Below are 16433 nucleotides of genomic sequence, written 5' to 3'. Positions count from 1 at the left end.
GGTCTGTACGGCTCCTGTTCTCCCATTATGTCCATGCATTACAGGAGTAGTCTACCAAGCCAGGCCGTGTTCTCACACAGCATAACTACTGCAGGTTTATTTGTGCAATAAATCTGGTTAACGGACCAAGAAAAGCTGATGTGATTTCATGAGAACGCCTGTCCTGTCCACTGCGAGTTCAAAAACATTGTTGAATTGTACGGTTTTTGGTGCACGTTCTCTATAGGATTGGAAAAGAAAAAGCAGATGAGTTTCTAAGTGCAGTTAAAGGGAAGGTGCCCGTGATTATTTTTTGCATTAATAATTAAGCAATTATTTAATAAAAATAAAACCATTTAATTTTATATTTAATTTGTTCCTCAGCCACTGTGGGCTACTATTTTCATTTGCCGGTGTGTATGACACCTCAAATACAGCAGCCCCAGGGCATAGGAGACTGCGGTCAGTGTCCGACCGCATCTCCTATACTGCGGCTGCCTCCTGCTGTGACCTGAGCATGCACACTGGGATGGGGGAGGAGATTGCAGCCATTTTGTTGTAGCCTGCGGCTACGCTATGAACTCCATGTTACGTGTTACGGAACCACTCAGCACCCAGAATATGTTGTGCAGTGATATGTATGTATAATAGGTTCCATGTGAGATGCATGTCCCTAATGCATCAGCCCACAGGCTGCCCCCTGGGCAGAGGGGACACGATATTTCCCTTTTGTCCGCCCCCACCTTTGTAATTCCCACAGTAAATATCGGCAGACTCCGGCCACCTGCGGCTATTGTAATGTATGTCTGGCCTGCCGCTTTTCTATTGGCCTGCCCTCTGTATCTGTGTGATGTATTCGGTGTCCTGTGAGTAAAGTGTTGTCAGACTGGAAATACGTGGAGAAGCAGTGATCTTTTATATGCGCCCAAGTAACCAAGCAATTCCAGCCAGCGTCCTTCATTCAGACTCCAGCCAAAGCAGAGTGGACCTCCTGAAACACGGGGTGGTACTGAAAGAGGTGCCCCAGCTTGGTAGACCCCGTTACACTCCAGTTTCCATGTCACCGCCCACACTGTTCAGTACATGTGGTGACAGGAATTGCCGGGAAGCGGAGGTGAACTGATCACTGCTCTGCACTACTCCCTAACGCTGTCACTGCATTGTTCAGTGCACAGCAGAGAAATTATCAGACTGCTGTGCTCTGATCATTGACAGCTCTGCTATGTGTCACTGTAACACCTCCACAGCAGCCATACACTGCCATAGCAGATTTGTGCATGTGATGGAATCATACATAATACGCCACAAAACGGTGGAGGACTACATGGAGGACAATTGGAGGGGGGGGGATTATACTACACTGAGGTCCATTGGGGGGGTGCATTATACTACAAGGAGAACCATGGGGGGGGGTGCATTATACTACACAGAGGTCCATTGGGGGGGGGGGTGCACATTATACTACACGGAGGTCCATTGGTGGTTGCATTATACTATACGGAGGTCCATTGGGGGTGCATTATACTACAAAGAGGTCCATTGGGGGTGCGCATTATACTACACGGAGGTTCATTGGGGGTGCATTATACTACACGGAGTACTATAAGTGGAATGATATTTGGAGGGCTTTTTGTGGGCCTTTATACTCTATGTAAGCAATTATACAGTGTGAAGGTTTGTGTTGGGTTCATCATGCTGTTTGGAGGGCTAGTGGAGGCCATTATACAATACTAGATGGTGGCCTGATTCTAACGCATCGGGTATTCTAGAATATGTATGTATATAGCAGCCACATAGTATATAGCACAGGCCACGACATATTCTTGAATACCCGATGCGTTAAGACAGGCCACGCAGTATATAACAGTGGCCACGCAATATATAACATTACCCACATAGTATATAACACTGGCCACGTGGTATATAGCAGCTATGCAGTGTATAACGCAGCCCACACAGTATATAACATTGCCCACGTAATACATAGCGGCATGAACGTTCAAGAACAGAGAGACAGGATCAAGACCAGGATGGGGATTCCCTGGGAGGGATGGGGGTTTGGAGGTTGTTTATTGATCTGTACTTAATATGTGTTTATTGGTCATTGGTGGTTTATACATCATGAGGGGTTCATGTGTTTTTATGTGTTTCCCCCCTTTTTTATACTGAATAATTGTGCATTAGCTTCTTACTCTTTATGTCGTATTATACAGGATATTTATATATTCATGACATTTTGTGTATAATTATAAAACATATTTTAGTATAAAGTCTAAGATATTTTTTGTAGATCGATAGTATGTATGGAAAAAGAAGAGGTTGCGCCCTAGTTATATTGTTATCTTATTACTAGGGATAGGGGAGTCTCTGTAGTTGGAGACTCTCCAGTAGGCATTACAGCATATATTCAGAAATACAACCACATTAGTCTATATATAGACATCCACATTATACACTTTTCTTCCCCCCCCCCCCCCCTTTTTGGTTAGGATGAGCGCATGATCGGATGGGGGACTGGCGGTGAGGTCGGCTAGCGGACCATTGGAGGACGGAGTTGTGGGTCGGACTAGGACGACCGCACACTCCTAAATCCCGGTCCGTGATCCGACTCACCACTATAGCTGGGACTGTTCATCTGATCATGCGCCGCTTGGTCCTGCCGCATTAACACTGGCTTTCCGTACAGTGCCTGGCTCATGGGCACTTCCGGTACTTCCGGTTTTCGTACAGTCGCGCAGAGCTGAGGTGCCTGTACGGCATCATCATGAGGAATCGCTGTGAGACACTTCCGGTCTCCGTACAAGGGGCGGTAGTGGTCATGATCCTGGCACACAGCGGTGACTCATCTACCACACATTCCTCTACACAGCTGCAGCAGGTTCCACCGCTATGATTGTCCAATGAACGGTAGGCTCATACGTATATATACCGGCTTACCCCCTGCCCTGACACGCCTCCAGAAGAAGCTACTGCGAAACGCGCGTCGGGGCAGAGGGACGCCGAGGAGCACACACCAGGTCTACTTTAGAGGTAATATACCGGTCTATACAAGCTGTCAGATCTTTTAATATAAGATGGGGGGTTATAACCATGATATGGGTCTTCATATTTCCCAACTGGGGATATTCTAGTATGCATTGGTAACTACATTGAGATTCCTAGAGGATTCCATGCTAGGATAGACCATACAGGCTAAACCCTATTACCTTGTATTTTACAGCATGATGTGATATTTTGTTTAAATTGTATGTTGGGCCTGGTTTAGTGGTGTCACTCAGGCTATATAGTCCCTCTTATTGTTGAGGATTTGTACCTTTTTCATGTAGTGATTCATATGTTTTTAATGTTATTAACAAATGTTCAATAAAATATATATTTTATATAGTACCATTGTGAGATCATTGGGTTACTCTTTGATCACACTTTCTGTGATAGTTGTCTTGTTTATGGTACCAGTTGCCCCCTATTTGTGGGAAAGCAACATTTGGTTTATTGTAGAGCAAATAGTTGTGAAAACAATACTAGATGGTGGCCTGATTCTAACGCATCGGGTATTCTAGAATATGTATGTATATAGCAGCCACATAGTATATAGCACAGGCCACGACATTCTTGAATACCCGATGCGTTAAGACAGGCCACGCAGTATATAACAGTGGCCACACAATATATAACATTACCCACATAGTATATAACACTGGCCACGTGGTATATAGCAGCTATGCAGTGTATAACGCAGCCCACACAGTATATAACATTGCCCACGTAATACATAGCAGCCATGTAGTATATAACACAGCCCACGTACTATATAGCAATGTGGGCACTATATGCGTGGTTAAAAAAGACTTAAAATAAAAAATAAACATATACTCACCTTCCAAAGGCCCCTTGTAGTCCTGGCGCCTATGTGCGGTGCACGCGGCAGCTTCCGGTCCCAGGATTGGTATGAGCGCAGGACCTGTGATGACGTCGCGGTCACATGACCGTGACGTCATGGAAGGTCCTTCTCACATAGCATCCTTGGCACCAGAACCTGCCGCTTGCACTGCCGAGGACAGCGCACCATGTCGGAGGGTTAGAATAACCTTTTTTTTTTATTATGATTTGTAACATTAGATCTTTTTACTATTGATGCTGCATAGACAGCATCAATAGGAAAAAGTTGGTCACACAGGGTTAATAGCTGCGTTAATGGAGTGCGTTACACCGCGGCATAACGCGGTCTATTAACACTGCCATTAACCCTGTGTGAGGGCTGAATGGAGGGGAGTATGGAGCGGGCACTGACTGCGGGGAGGAAGGAGAGGCCATTTTGCCGCCGGACTGCACCCGTCGCTGACTGGTCGTGGCAATGGTCGTGGGCGTTTTGCCACGACCAATCAACGACTTGGATTTCCATGACAGACAGAGGCCGCAACCAATGAATATCCGCGACAGATAGACAGACTGAAGTGACAATTATATAGTAGATGGCAAAGTGTGTGGGCCATTATACTGTATGTAGGCCCATTATTCTGTATGGAGGATTGTGTGTGTGGCAGGGAATCATACCATGTTGGGGTTACCATACTTTGAACAGGGAGTTGAGGGGGTACAGTAGGGTCATCAGACCGTGCTGGTGGAGGGTACTGTAAATTCACAGTGGGGGTATAATAGTTTGTTTGGAACTTTTGTGAGACACACTTTTATGACTCTGCCAAATTTATTTTTTTGGGGTGGAGAGGGGGTGGGGTCAATTAGAACTTCTGCTATGGGGCGCCATGATTTCTATGTACGCCCCTGCCCTAAAGCTTTATCTTAACTATCCTGCAATAAATAACACAAAATAAAAGGTGCAATATGTTTAATAAAAACAGTTCAAATTAATTTTAGTACAAGATACAAGGAATATATATATATATATATATATATATATATATATATATATATATATATATATATATATATATATATATATATATATCTCTCAAGAGAATGCCAAGAGTGTTCAAAGCAGTCATCAAAGCAAAAGGTGGCTACTTTAAAGAACCTAGAATATAAGACATATTTTCAGCTGTTTCACACTTTTTTGTTAAGTATATAATGCCACATGTGTTAATTCATAGTTTTGATGCCTTCAGTGTGAATTTACAATTTTCATAGTCGTGAAAATACGGAAAAATGTTTCAATGAGGTGTGTCCAAACTTTTGGTCATACACACATATATACACACACACTAGGTATTCTCTAGAATATGTATGCGCTGTACTTGCCCAGCCCACGCAGTCTATAGCAATGTGGGCACCATATCCCTGTTAAAAAATAGAATTAAAAATAATAAATAGTTATATACTCACCCTCCGTTGGCCCCCGGATCGAAGCGGTTACCGATGCTTCTCGCGGTCTCCGGTCTGAAGAGTGCATTGCGGTCTCGCGAGACCGCACGTCATCATCTCGCGAGACTGCAATGCATGGAGCGGTCCCTGGGGCGTCGCGAGGAGCGGGAAAGGCCGGTTCCTGATCCGGGGGGGCCACCGGAGGGTGAGTATATAACTATTTTTTATTATTTTTAACATTAGATCTTTTTACTATTCATGCTGCATAGGCAGCATGAATAGTAAAAAGTTGGTCACACAGGGTTAATAGCAGCGTTAACCGAGTGCGTTACATCGCGGTCAACGCTGGCATTAACCCTGTGTGAGCGCTGACCGGAGGGGAGTATGTGGGCGCCGGGCACTGACTGCGAGGAGAAAGGAGCGGCCATTTTCTTCCGGACTGTGCCCATCGCTGATTGGTCGTGGCTGTTTTGCCGCGACCAATCAGCGACTTGGATTTCCATGACAGACAGAGGCTGCGACCAATGAATATCCGTGACAGACAGCACAGACGGAAGTGACGCTTAGACAATTATATAGTAGATATTAGTTGTCCTTATCGTTACAAATATATTTTAATATGGATCTGTATATTAACTTAAAAAATAACTTTTGTCATTGTACAGGAGAGGTCATGTGCTCAGAGTGATCTATAAGATCTCTATGTAGATCAGACCCGTGTACCTAATCCCATCATGCGTGATACGCATTATGAAAGGCATTTTCCTTTTAATGTGAACCTGACACATGCTGCCTGTGGATTGAGCAGCATGTACCCGGTACCAGCTGTATGATCTCAGGTAGGCATGTTTGACTCAAATTTCAGTGAAAAATCTACTTTAATGGCCGGCAGCTTCCCCTGCCTGGGACTGTCAGGTCTTTGCCTATGAATGTGTAGGGAGAGACCTGCCACAAAGGACCCCCATGTCTGACTAGTCCGCAGCACAGTCAGGGTACCAGGTGGCTTTTAACGTATATATTTTTTCAGAAACGCTACAGCATTTCAGAGTCAAACATATCTAGATGAGATAAAACAGCCAGTGCCTGAATCATGCAATAATCGGGAGATGTTTATGGCGCATTATGACGTGAACACCTGCAGAAAGTATGCTGAGAAAAAAAACACATCCAGAACTGACATGTGTGAACAATAATGTCCCCTGTTTCGTGCTGTAAAGGCATTTAATGGTTTAGTAGCCAGCACTGGACTCTGCACCGTTGGCAGTTGGTTGCCGTTGTTCCGGTAATCAGCTTATGCTTAGGTCACTTATCTAACAAGCACGGAACACCCAAAGGGAGAGTAACACGTCATTTATAGCCATATCAGCCGGTGACAGCAGCGTGACCACATGACCAGGCCCCTGGGGAGGTCGGGGCCAATAGAGCATAGACAGTGCTGCGCGTCCTGTGCTGGAGACACATGGCACTGGAGAACGACCCCTCTCGGTGATTTAGGGGGGGCTTTTTTTCCTATTGAGAGCTTCTGCTAGTAGTTGGAGGTCCTCGTCTATTGCGCAGCATGTAGATAGGTTACCAATAACTCGTCTACTTCTGGGTAACTTCACGTTATGAGAACTGGAAATTGTGAAATGCCTGATGCTTCCTATGGTGGCGTTCAGACTAATTGTAACCACAGATGCCACAACCTCACCCTGCTGCATTGTAGACAATCCTACATTCACAGCACCCTGCTCACATGTCACCAGGATGGCCAGAGCCAACAATAACATAGTTAGCGTGCCAACAGCGCAGATAAGCCGAGGCAGTGCACATCCAGTGCCAGCACCGGGCAGTAAGGGAGTAAGCGAGAGATGAAATGCTTCCATACGTCTTTACTCACTGAGCCCGCAGCAGTGACACATGACATATGTATGCCTGGCCTTATCAGTAACACGGCAAGTGCAAACTTCACTGGTGACTAATGCTGAATCGGCCACTTGGAAAACTTGTTTTGATTATGAAATCTCATAAGGATAATGGTCACCACTGAGAATTAGACTGATGTAATAAAAGACCGACTGTAAATTTCATGGTAATGCAACATAATCCCCCAGAGTACAGAAAAATACAACCGGAAGCAGTGCGATCCCTTACAGCTTCCCTGTTACAAAAACTGCATAGCAACACCAACACCAACTTGCTGCCTCATCCACAAACCGCTTTTGGATCTGTCCCAATTCTCAGGCCCTGTCCCATGACATTCACGAGCATTCTGTAGTGGCTTGCAAAAGTATTCACCAACCACCCCCCTTGGTTTTTTACCCATTTTATTACTTGACAACCCGTGTTTAAATATTGTCTGAATCTGTTTATGTGATATTCCTCAGCATATCCAGTTCAAATTACGGTACTAACACTGACCTACAAAGCCATCCATAACCTGAGCCTCCATATATCTCTTAACTAATCTCCCGATATCTTCCCTCACGTGATCTCCGGTTCTCCCAAGACCTCCTTCTCTCCTCCACGCTTATTCGCTCCTCATCCAACCGCTTCCAAGACTTCTCCCGAATATCCCCCATCCTCTGGAATTATCTGCCCCAACACCTCCGACTATCAACCACATTCGGATCCTTCAGACGGAACCAGAAAACCCATCTCTTCAGGAAAGCCTACAGCCTGCACTGACACCGCTGCCTCCTCACCAACACCGGAGCTCCTGCAACCCCCGACCTACTGTGTCCTTCCCCATAATCCTGTAGAATGTAAGCCCGCAAGGGCAGGGTCCTCGCCCCTCTGTATTAGTCTGTCATTGTTAGTTTGTTTACTGTAAGTGATATTTGTAACTTGTATGTAACCCATCCTCATGTACAGCACCATGGAATCAATGGTGCTATATAAATAATAATAATAATAATAATAATAATAATAATAAATCAATACTATTTAGGGAAAGTTGGTGAAGTGAGAAAAATATAGGCATAAATTAAATCCATGGGATTACATTACAAAAAAATTGTCATGTGCATATAATAATAATAATAACTTTTATTTATATAGCGCCAACATATTCAGCAGCGCTTTACAAATTATAGAGGGGACTTGTACAGACAATAGACATTACAGCATAACAGAGATCACAGTTCAAAACAGATACCAGGAGGAATGAGGACCCTGCTCGCAAGCTTACAAACTATGAGGAAAAGGGGAGACACGAGAGGTGGATGAAGACACGAGAGGTGGATGAAGACACGAGAGGTGGATGAAGACACGAGAGGTGGATGAAGACACGAGAGGTGGATGAAGACACGAGAGGTGGATGAAGACACGAGAGGTGGATGAAGACACGAGAGGTGGATGAAGACACGAGAGGTGGATGAAGACACGAGAGGTGGATGAAGACACGAGAGGTGGATGAAGACACGAGAGGTGGATGAAGACACGAGAGGTGGATGAAGACACGAGAGGTGGATGAAGACACGAGAGGTGGATGAAGACACGAGAGGTGGATGAAGACACGAGAGGTGGATGAAGACACGAGAGGTGGATGAAGACACGAGAGGTGGATGAAGACACGAGAGGTGGATGAAGACACGAGAGGTGGATGAAGACACGAGAGGTGGATGAAGACACGAGAGGTGGATGAAGACACGAGAGGTGGATGAAGACACGAGAGGTGGATGAAGACACGAGAGGTGGATGAAGACACGAGAGGTGGATGAAGACACGAGAGGTGGATGAAGACACGAGAGGTGGATGAAGACACGAGAGGTGGATGAAGACACGAGAGGTGGATGTAGACACGAGAGGTGGATGTAGACACGAGAGGTGGATGTAGACACGAGAGGTGGATGTAGACACGAGAGGTGGATGTAGACACGAGAGGTGGATGTAGACACGAGAGGTGGATGTAGACACGAGAGGTGGATGTAGACACGAGAGGTGGATGTAGACACGAGAGGTGGATGTAGACACGAGAGGTGGATGTAGACACGAGAGGTGGATGTAGACACGAGAGGTGGATGTAGACACGAGAGGTGGATGTAGACACGAGAGGTGGATGTAGACACGAGAGGTGGATGTAGACACGAGAGGTGGATGTAGACACGAGAGGTGGATGTAGACACGAGAGGTGGATGTAGACACGAGAGGTGGATGTAGACACGAGAGGTGGATGTAGACACGAGAGGTGGATGTAGACACGAGAGGTGGATGTAGACACGAGAGGTGGATGTAGACACGAGAGGTGGATGTAGACACGAGAGGTGGATGTAGACACGAGAGGTGGATGTAGACACGAGAGGTGGATGTAGACACGAGAGGTGGATGTAGACACGAGAGGTGGATGTAGACACGAGAGGTGGATGAAGACACGAGAGGTGGATGAAGACACGAGAGGTGGATGTAGACACGAGAGGTGGATGTAGACACGAGAGGTGGATGTAGACACGAGAGGTGGATGTATGTTCACCCCTTTTATGATGAAGCCCCTAAAACTTTTCTGGTGCAATTACCTTCATAAGTCACATACTTAGTGAAAGGAAGCCCACCTGTGAGCAATCCAAGAGTCACATGTCTGCCAGTATATACACACACCCCTTTTCTGAGGCTGCAACACCATTAAGCAAGAGACCACTAACCAAACAACATGAAGACCAAAGAGGTCTCCAAACAAGTCAGAGACAAAGTTGTTGTGAAGTACAAGTCAGGGTTGGGTTATAGAGAAAAAAAATTCCAATCTCTGATGATCCCCCGGAGCACCATCAAATCCATTATCATCAAATGGGAAGAACATGGTACCACAACAAACCTGCCAAGAGAGGGCCGCACACCACAACTCTCATCCCGGTGAGTGCATTAATCAGGGAGGGCACAGATTCCAGGAAAAACTGGAGTATCCATATGACCACAATAAGCCCTACACGCCATAAAGAGGTGGCCTTTATGGAAGAGTGGGCAGAAAAAGCCTTTACTTACACACACAAATTGTAAGGTTCGTTTTGAATTTGCCAAAAGACATGTGGGAGGCTCGCCAAATGTACTAAGGAAGGTGATGTGGTCAGATACGACAAAAATTGAAATTTTGGGGTAAAAAGGTAAATGCTGTATCTGGCGTCAAACCAACACAGCTCATCACTCCAAAAAAAAACACCATCCCCACAGTGACACATGGTGATGGCAGCATCATGTATAAATATATGAGGGGACAGTACAAAGACCTTTCTGATGATCTTTTTAATCATAGACCTGAAACAGGGACAAGGGGGCATCCTCTGCGTTTGGAGGAAAAAAAGGTTTAAGCATAATAACAGACGCGGATTCTTTACTGTAAGAGCAGTGAGACTATGGAACTCTCTGCCGTATGATGTTGTAATGAGTGATTCATTACTTAAATTTAAGAGGGGACTGGATACCTTTCTGGAAAAGTATAATGTTACAGGGTATATACACTAGATTCCTTGATAGGGCGTTGATCCAGGGAACTAGTCTGATTGCCGTATGTGGAGTCGGGAAGGAATTTTTTTCCCCAATGTGGAGCTTACTCTTTGCCACATGGGGTTTTTTTGCCTTCCTCTGGATCAACATGTTAGGGCATGTTAGGTTAGGCTATGGGTTGAACTAGATGGACATATAGTCTTCCTTCAACCTTAATAATAACTATGTAACTATGCTGTTGGGATGTTTTTTGGCAGCAGGGACAAGGAAAATGGTCCGAGTCGAAAGAAAGATGGATGGTGCGAAATACAGGGATATGAGTAAAACATGTTTCAGTCTGTCAGTGATTTGAGACTGGAACAGAGGTTCCCCTTCCAACACGACAATGACCCAAAGCATACTGCTAAAACACCACAAGTGGTTTACAGGGAAATCTGAAAATGTTTTGGAGAGGCCTAATCAAAGCCCAGACTTTAATCCAATTGAGAATCTGTGGTGAGACTTGAAGATCGCTGTTCACCTGAGGAAACCATCTAACTTCAAGGAGCTGGAGCCGTACTGCCTTGAGGAATGGGCAAAAATCCCAGTGTCAAGATGTGGAAAGTTCAGACTTAGGCTAGGGTCACACTGCGTTATGGAGGTACGTTTAATGGACTACATTACACCGCGGTGTAACGTAGTCCGTTAACGCCACCATTGATTGTAATGGCGAACGCATCGCTAGCACATGCCCACATTGGGTGAGCGCTAGTGATGTGCCGTTATTTGAGTGACGGACTGCGAATGCTGCTTGCAGCGTTCGCGGTCCATTCCTCGCTAGCGCAGATCGGGGATCTGCGCTAGCGGGATCGGCTAACGTGATCCCTTTTGGGACATTGCGTTAGCGCAGTCCGTAGCGCTATGCGCTAATCGGACTGCTTTAACACAATGTGACCCTAGCCTTATCCAAAACGACTTGCAGCTGTAATTACTGCAAAAAGAGGTTGAACAAAGTGCTGACTTTAGAGGGGTGAATAATTATGCACACTGAAGTCTTCAGTTACTTTGTCTTATTTGTTGTTCGTTTCACAACAAAAACAGAAAAAAAAATTGTTCACAGTTGTAGGCATGTCAAGTGTGTGAATACTTTTGCAAGCCACCATGTACTGGAGCTTCCTTTCCCCTCGCTTCTCATAATGCATTACTCCTCCCTTTTCCTAATGGATTGCTTGCCCTGAACGTCTGCATCTGGTACATCTGTATGCAGTTTGTTTCAGTTTTCCTTGCTGTCAGGGGCCCAACCCCACATGCTGTAATCTGTGGCTGTATTTCTAGAGAGCGATTACACCTGACAACAGGCAGTGGGCCGCACTCTGAAGTGAGTTTTCAGAAATTATACTACGTTCACACAACCATCATTTTTTCGTCTGTCTGCGGTGTGCAAGACCTAACATCATACGGACAGAACTAGGACCAATATTATTCCAGTTGGGTTGTTCAGATGATTTTTCACACAAACCGGATCATAGTACACTAAAGACAAATACTGAGCCCGTATGGATCATCCAGCCACACAATCAGATTCTCAAGGATAAAATGAATTTCTTAATATCGGAAACTGGTCTTATTTTGGAAATGTTATTTGCCGCTGACGTGTAAAGACAAATGCGAGACGGATGACAATACGGATGAAGAATCGGGTGTTTTTTGTTTTATATGCTGGCGTGAATTCCGTCCAAGACAAGGTTATTCCTAAATAAAGTGACTTGTGGATCGTCTGCTCAGCACATATTTTATCAAAAAGATCTAGCGTATTGCTGAGCAGTACATTTCCATACCGACCAAGTAGCTGACATTACGCCAACACGGTGATGTGTTTATTTGGGCATTTTATAAAGAAGTGATCCCCATGTTCCAACAGATGTGTGAGAAAAGAGACGTGGTACAGGGCAAATGTAGATATCACATGCGACCGTGTGTGGGGGGGCCGCATGATGGCTCAGTGGTTAGCACTGTAATCCTGGGTTCAAATCCCACCAAGGACAACATCTGCAAGGAGTTTGCATGGGTTTCCTCCCACACACCAAAGACATACTGATAGGGAATGTAGATAGTGAGCCCCATCGGGGACAGTGATGATGTGGCTATGTAAGCAACACAAATATGTCCTCCCTAGTTTTATACCTGTTCACTTTTACACACACGAAAAAAAAAAAGCGCAAAAGTACTAAAAAAGAAAAAAAAAATTGTCAGTGCATGGTACCACTGGACAGTCCTGCCCCATCACAGCTGGCATTCGCCCTCCAGACAGGCGTTATGCGGCTCCTTTCCATTTTACTCTTTCATGTTGATTGCATCGTATCGGGGCTCATTCTGTGCAGGAGAGCGGTAGGTTTTATTATTGGCATTTTGGGGCTGATCAGCACTATTTTCTTTTTTAAATCAAATTTAAAAATAAATATATATAATATAAGAATGGGATAAATTTATATTATTTTGGACAGTCACGAACGCTGAAATACCAAATGTTCTTGTTTTTAAATCTTAGTCCCACCCCACGGGCCAGCCCCCGGCCTCCACGGGCCAGCCCCCGGCCTCCACGGGCCAGCCCCCGGCCTCCACGGGCCAGCCCCCGGCCTCCACGGGCCAGCCCCCGGCCTCCACGGGCCAGCCCCCGGCCTCCACGGGCCAGCCCCCGGCCTCCACGGGCCAGCCCCCGGCCTCCACGGGCCAGCCCCCGGCCTCCACGGGCCAGCCCCCGGCCTCCACGGGCCAGCCCCCGGCCTCCACGGGCCAGCCCCCGGCCTCCACGGGCCAGCCCCCGGCCTCCACGGGCCAGCCCCCGGCCTCCACGGGCCAGCCCCCTCGGCTCCAGTGTCCCCACCACACAAGCCACACAGGGACTGTGGAGACCACCGCTGCCCCCCACACTTGCCCGGCACTGGGTGCTGTTGCCGCAATGTGTGTAGCACAGAGGAAATCTGCCCCATTGAGGCCAGTGATGACGAGGAGGCCATTGTGGCTCATGTACAGCTCAGGTGCGATGCTGGCAGCCATGCTGGCACAGGGGGCAGTGCGGTACCGCCGCACACAGTGCACACACGTGCGGCTCCTGCCCGCCATCTTACACAGCTGATCATCACCAGCAGCTGCCTCCATTTTACAGCCTTCTCCCCCGGCAGCCGCTGACAGCGGTGACCCGAGCCCGCAGGTGGCGCAGCTTCTCCCCGGGACATGATACGTGGCACCAGCAGAGCACAATGACTGCGCACAATCACTGATCGCCAGCGGCGGGTCGGGCCTCCACCATGGCAGCAGCCACCATTACCTGTCCACACACCGACCACCGCCATGACACTGCCGGGACCGGCCGCCTCCTGCGCCCCCGCCTGCTCTCACCTTGCTCTCCGGGATGATCAGCACCTCGCTGTTTTCATCTTCCTTCTTTCCGTCCTTTTGCGCCAACGACGAATTAAACGCTAATTTCACCATGTTGTCTGAGGGCCGCACCGGGCAGTGGCGGCTGCGGGAGTTCCGGGACTGAGGAGAGGCGGCCGCTCTTTGTTGTGAACACAAGACGGCGAGAGATGGAAGTGAGAAGAAGGAGGCGGACACAGCGGCGGCGAGGCGGGGCGTACCACCAAAACAATAACAGGGGGGCACGGGGACGTACCATCGTGATCATAACGGTGAGGGGGGGCGTACCACCATAATAATAGCAGGAGGGAACTGGGACCTACCATGATGATAATAACAGGGGGGCATACCACCATAATAATAATAGGGGGCGTAGCACCGTAATGGAAGGGGGCGTACAACCATAATAATTATAGGAGGGCAGACCACCGTAATAATTATAGGGGGGCGTACCACCGTAATAATAATAGGGGGGCATACCACCGTAATGGAAGGGGGGCGTACAACCATAATAATTATAGGAGGACATACCACAGTAATAATTATAGGGGGGCATACCACCGTAATAATAATAGGGGGCATAGCACCGAAATGGTAGGGGGGACTACAACCATATTAAATATAGGGGGGCATACCACTGTAATAATAATAGGGGGCGTAGCACCGAAATGGTAGGGGGGACTACAACCATATTAACCCCTTAGTGACAGAGCCAATTTGGTACTTAATGACCGGGCCAATTTTTGCAATTCTGACCACTGTCACTTTATGAGGTTATAACTCTGCAACGCTTCAACGGATCCCGCTGAATCTGAGATTGTTTTTTCGTGACATATTGTACTTCATGTTAGTGGTAACATTTCTTCGATATTACTTGCGATTATTTATGAAAAAAACGGAAATATGGCGAAAATTTTTAAAATTTTGCAATTTTCAAACTTTGTATTTTTATGCCCTTAAATCAGAGAGATATGTCACGAAAAATAGTTAATAAATAACATTTCCCACATGTCTACTTTACATCAGCACAATTTTGGAAACAAAATTTTTTTTTGTTAGGGAGTTATAAGGGTTAAAAGTTGACCAACAATTTCTCATTTTTACAACACCATTTTTTTTTAGGGACCACATCTCATTTGAAGTCATTTTGAGGGGTCTATATGATAGAAAATAATGAAGTGTGACACCATTCTAAAAACTACACCCCTCAAGGTTCTCAAAACCACATTCAAGAAGTTTATTAACCCTTTACGTGCTTCACAGGAACTGAAACAATGTGGAAGGAAAAAATGAACATTTAACTTTTTTTTGCAAACATCTTAATTCAGAACCATTTTTTTTATTTTCACAAGTGTAAAAACAGAAATGTAACCATAAATTTTGTTATGCAATTTCTCCTGAATACGTCGATATCCCATATGTGAGGGTAAACCACTGTTTGGGCGCACCGCAGAACTTAGAAGTGAAGGAGCGCCGTTTGACTTTTTCAATGCAGAATTGGCTGGAATTGAGATCGGACGCCATGTCACGTTTAGAGAGCCCCTGATGTGCCTAAACAGTGGAAACTCCCCACAAGTGACCCCATTTTGGAAACTAGACCCCTTAAGGAACTTATCTAGATGTGTGGCGAGCACTTTGAACCCCCAAGTGCTTCACAGAAGTTTATAACGTAGAGCCGTGAAAATAAAAAAATCGCTTTTGTTTACACAAAAATGATCTTTTTGCCCACAAATTCTTATTTTCACAAGGGTAACAGGAGAAATTAGACCACAAAAGTTGTTGTGCGATTTCTCCTGAATACGTCGATACCCCATATGTGGGGGTAAACCACTGTTTGGGCGCACCGCAGAGCTTAGAAGTGAAGGAGTGCCGTTTGACTTTTTCAATGCAGAATTGGCTGGAATTGAGATCGGACGCCATGTCGCGTTTAGAGAGCCCCTGATGTGCCTAAACAGTGGAAACTCCCTGGAAACTAGTTTTTTGGAAACTAAACCCCTTAAGGAACTTATCTAGATGTGTGGCGAGCACTTTGAACCCCCATGTGCTTCACAGAAGATTATAACGTAGAGCCGTGAAAAAAAAAATTGCATTTTTTCTACAAAAATGATCTTTTTGCCCACAAATTTTTATTTTCACAAGGGTAACAAGAGAAATTAGACCACTAAAGTTGTTGTGCAATTTCTCCTGAGTACGTCGATACCCAATATGTGGGGGTAAACCACTGTTTGGGCGCACGGCAGAGCTTGGAAGAGAAAGAGTGCCGTTTTACTTTTTCAATGTAGAATTGGCTGGAATTGAGATCGGACGCCATGTTGCGTTTGAAG

At 46.0% G+C, this 16433-nt stretch overlaps 1 protein-coding gene across 2 annotated transcripts in view; it reads right to left on the bottom strand.

The window, feature by feature from the left end:
- The window catches only part of ITM2B (integral membrane protein 2B), a 62928-nt gene extending 48498 nt beyond the window's left edge, over positions 1 to 14430 (bottom strand). The window contains exon 1 of one of the 2 annotated variants that reach the window (XM_069758295.1): positions 14092 to 14430. In XM_069758295.1, the coding sequence (XP_069614396.1) occupies positions 14092 to 14184 (93 nt within the window). In that variant the 5' untranslated portion in view covers positions 14185 to 14430. The remainder of the gene's footprint in view (positions 1 to 14091) is intronic. The other variant, XM_069758296.1, reaches the window with a different exon arrangement.
- Positions 14431 to 16433: the final 2003 nt, after the last annotated feature.

This window comes from Ranitomeya imitator, chromosome 3 (assembly GCF_032444005.1).
Source record: "Ranitomeya imitator isolate aRanImi1 chromosome 3, aRanImi1.pri, whole genome shotgun sequence".
In the NCBI taxonomy this organism is placed as follows: Eukaryota; Metazoa; Chordata; class Amphibia; order Anura; family Dendrobatidae; genus Ranitomeya; species Ranitomeya imitator.
This window is presented reverse-complemented; position numbering and strand designations above follow the sequence as displayed.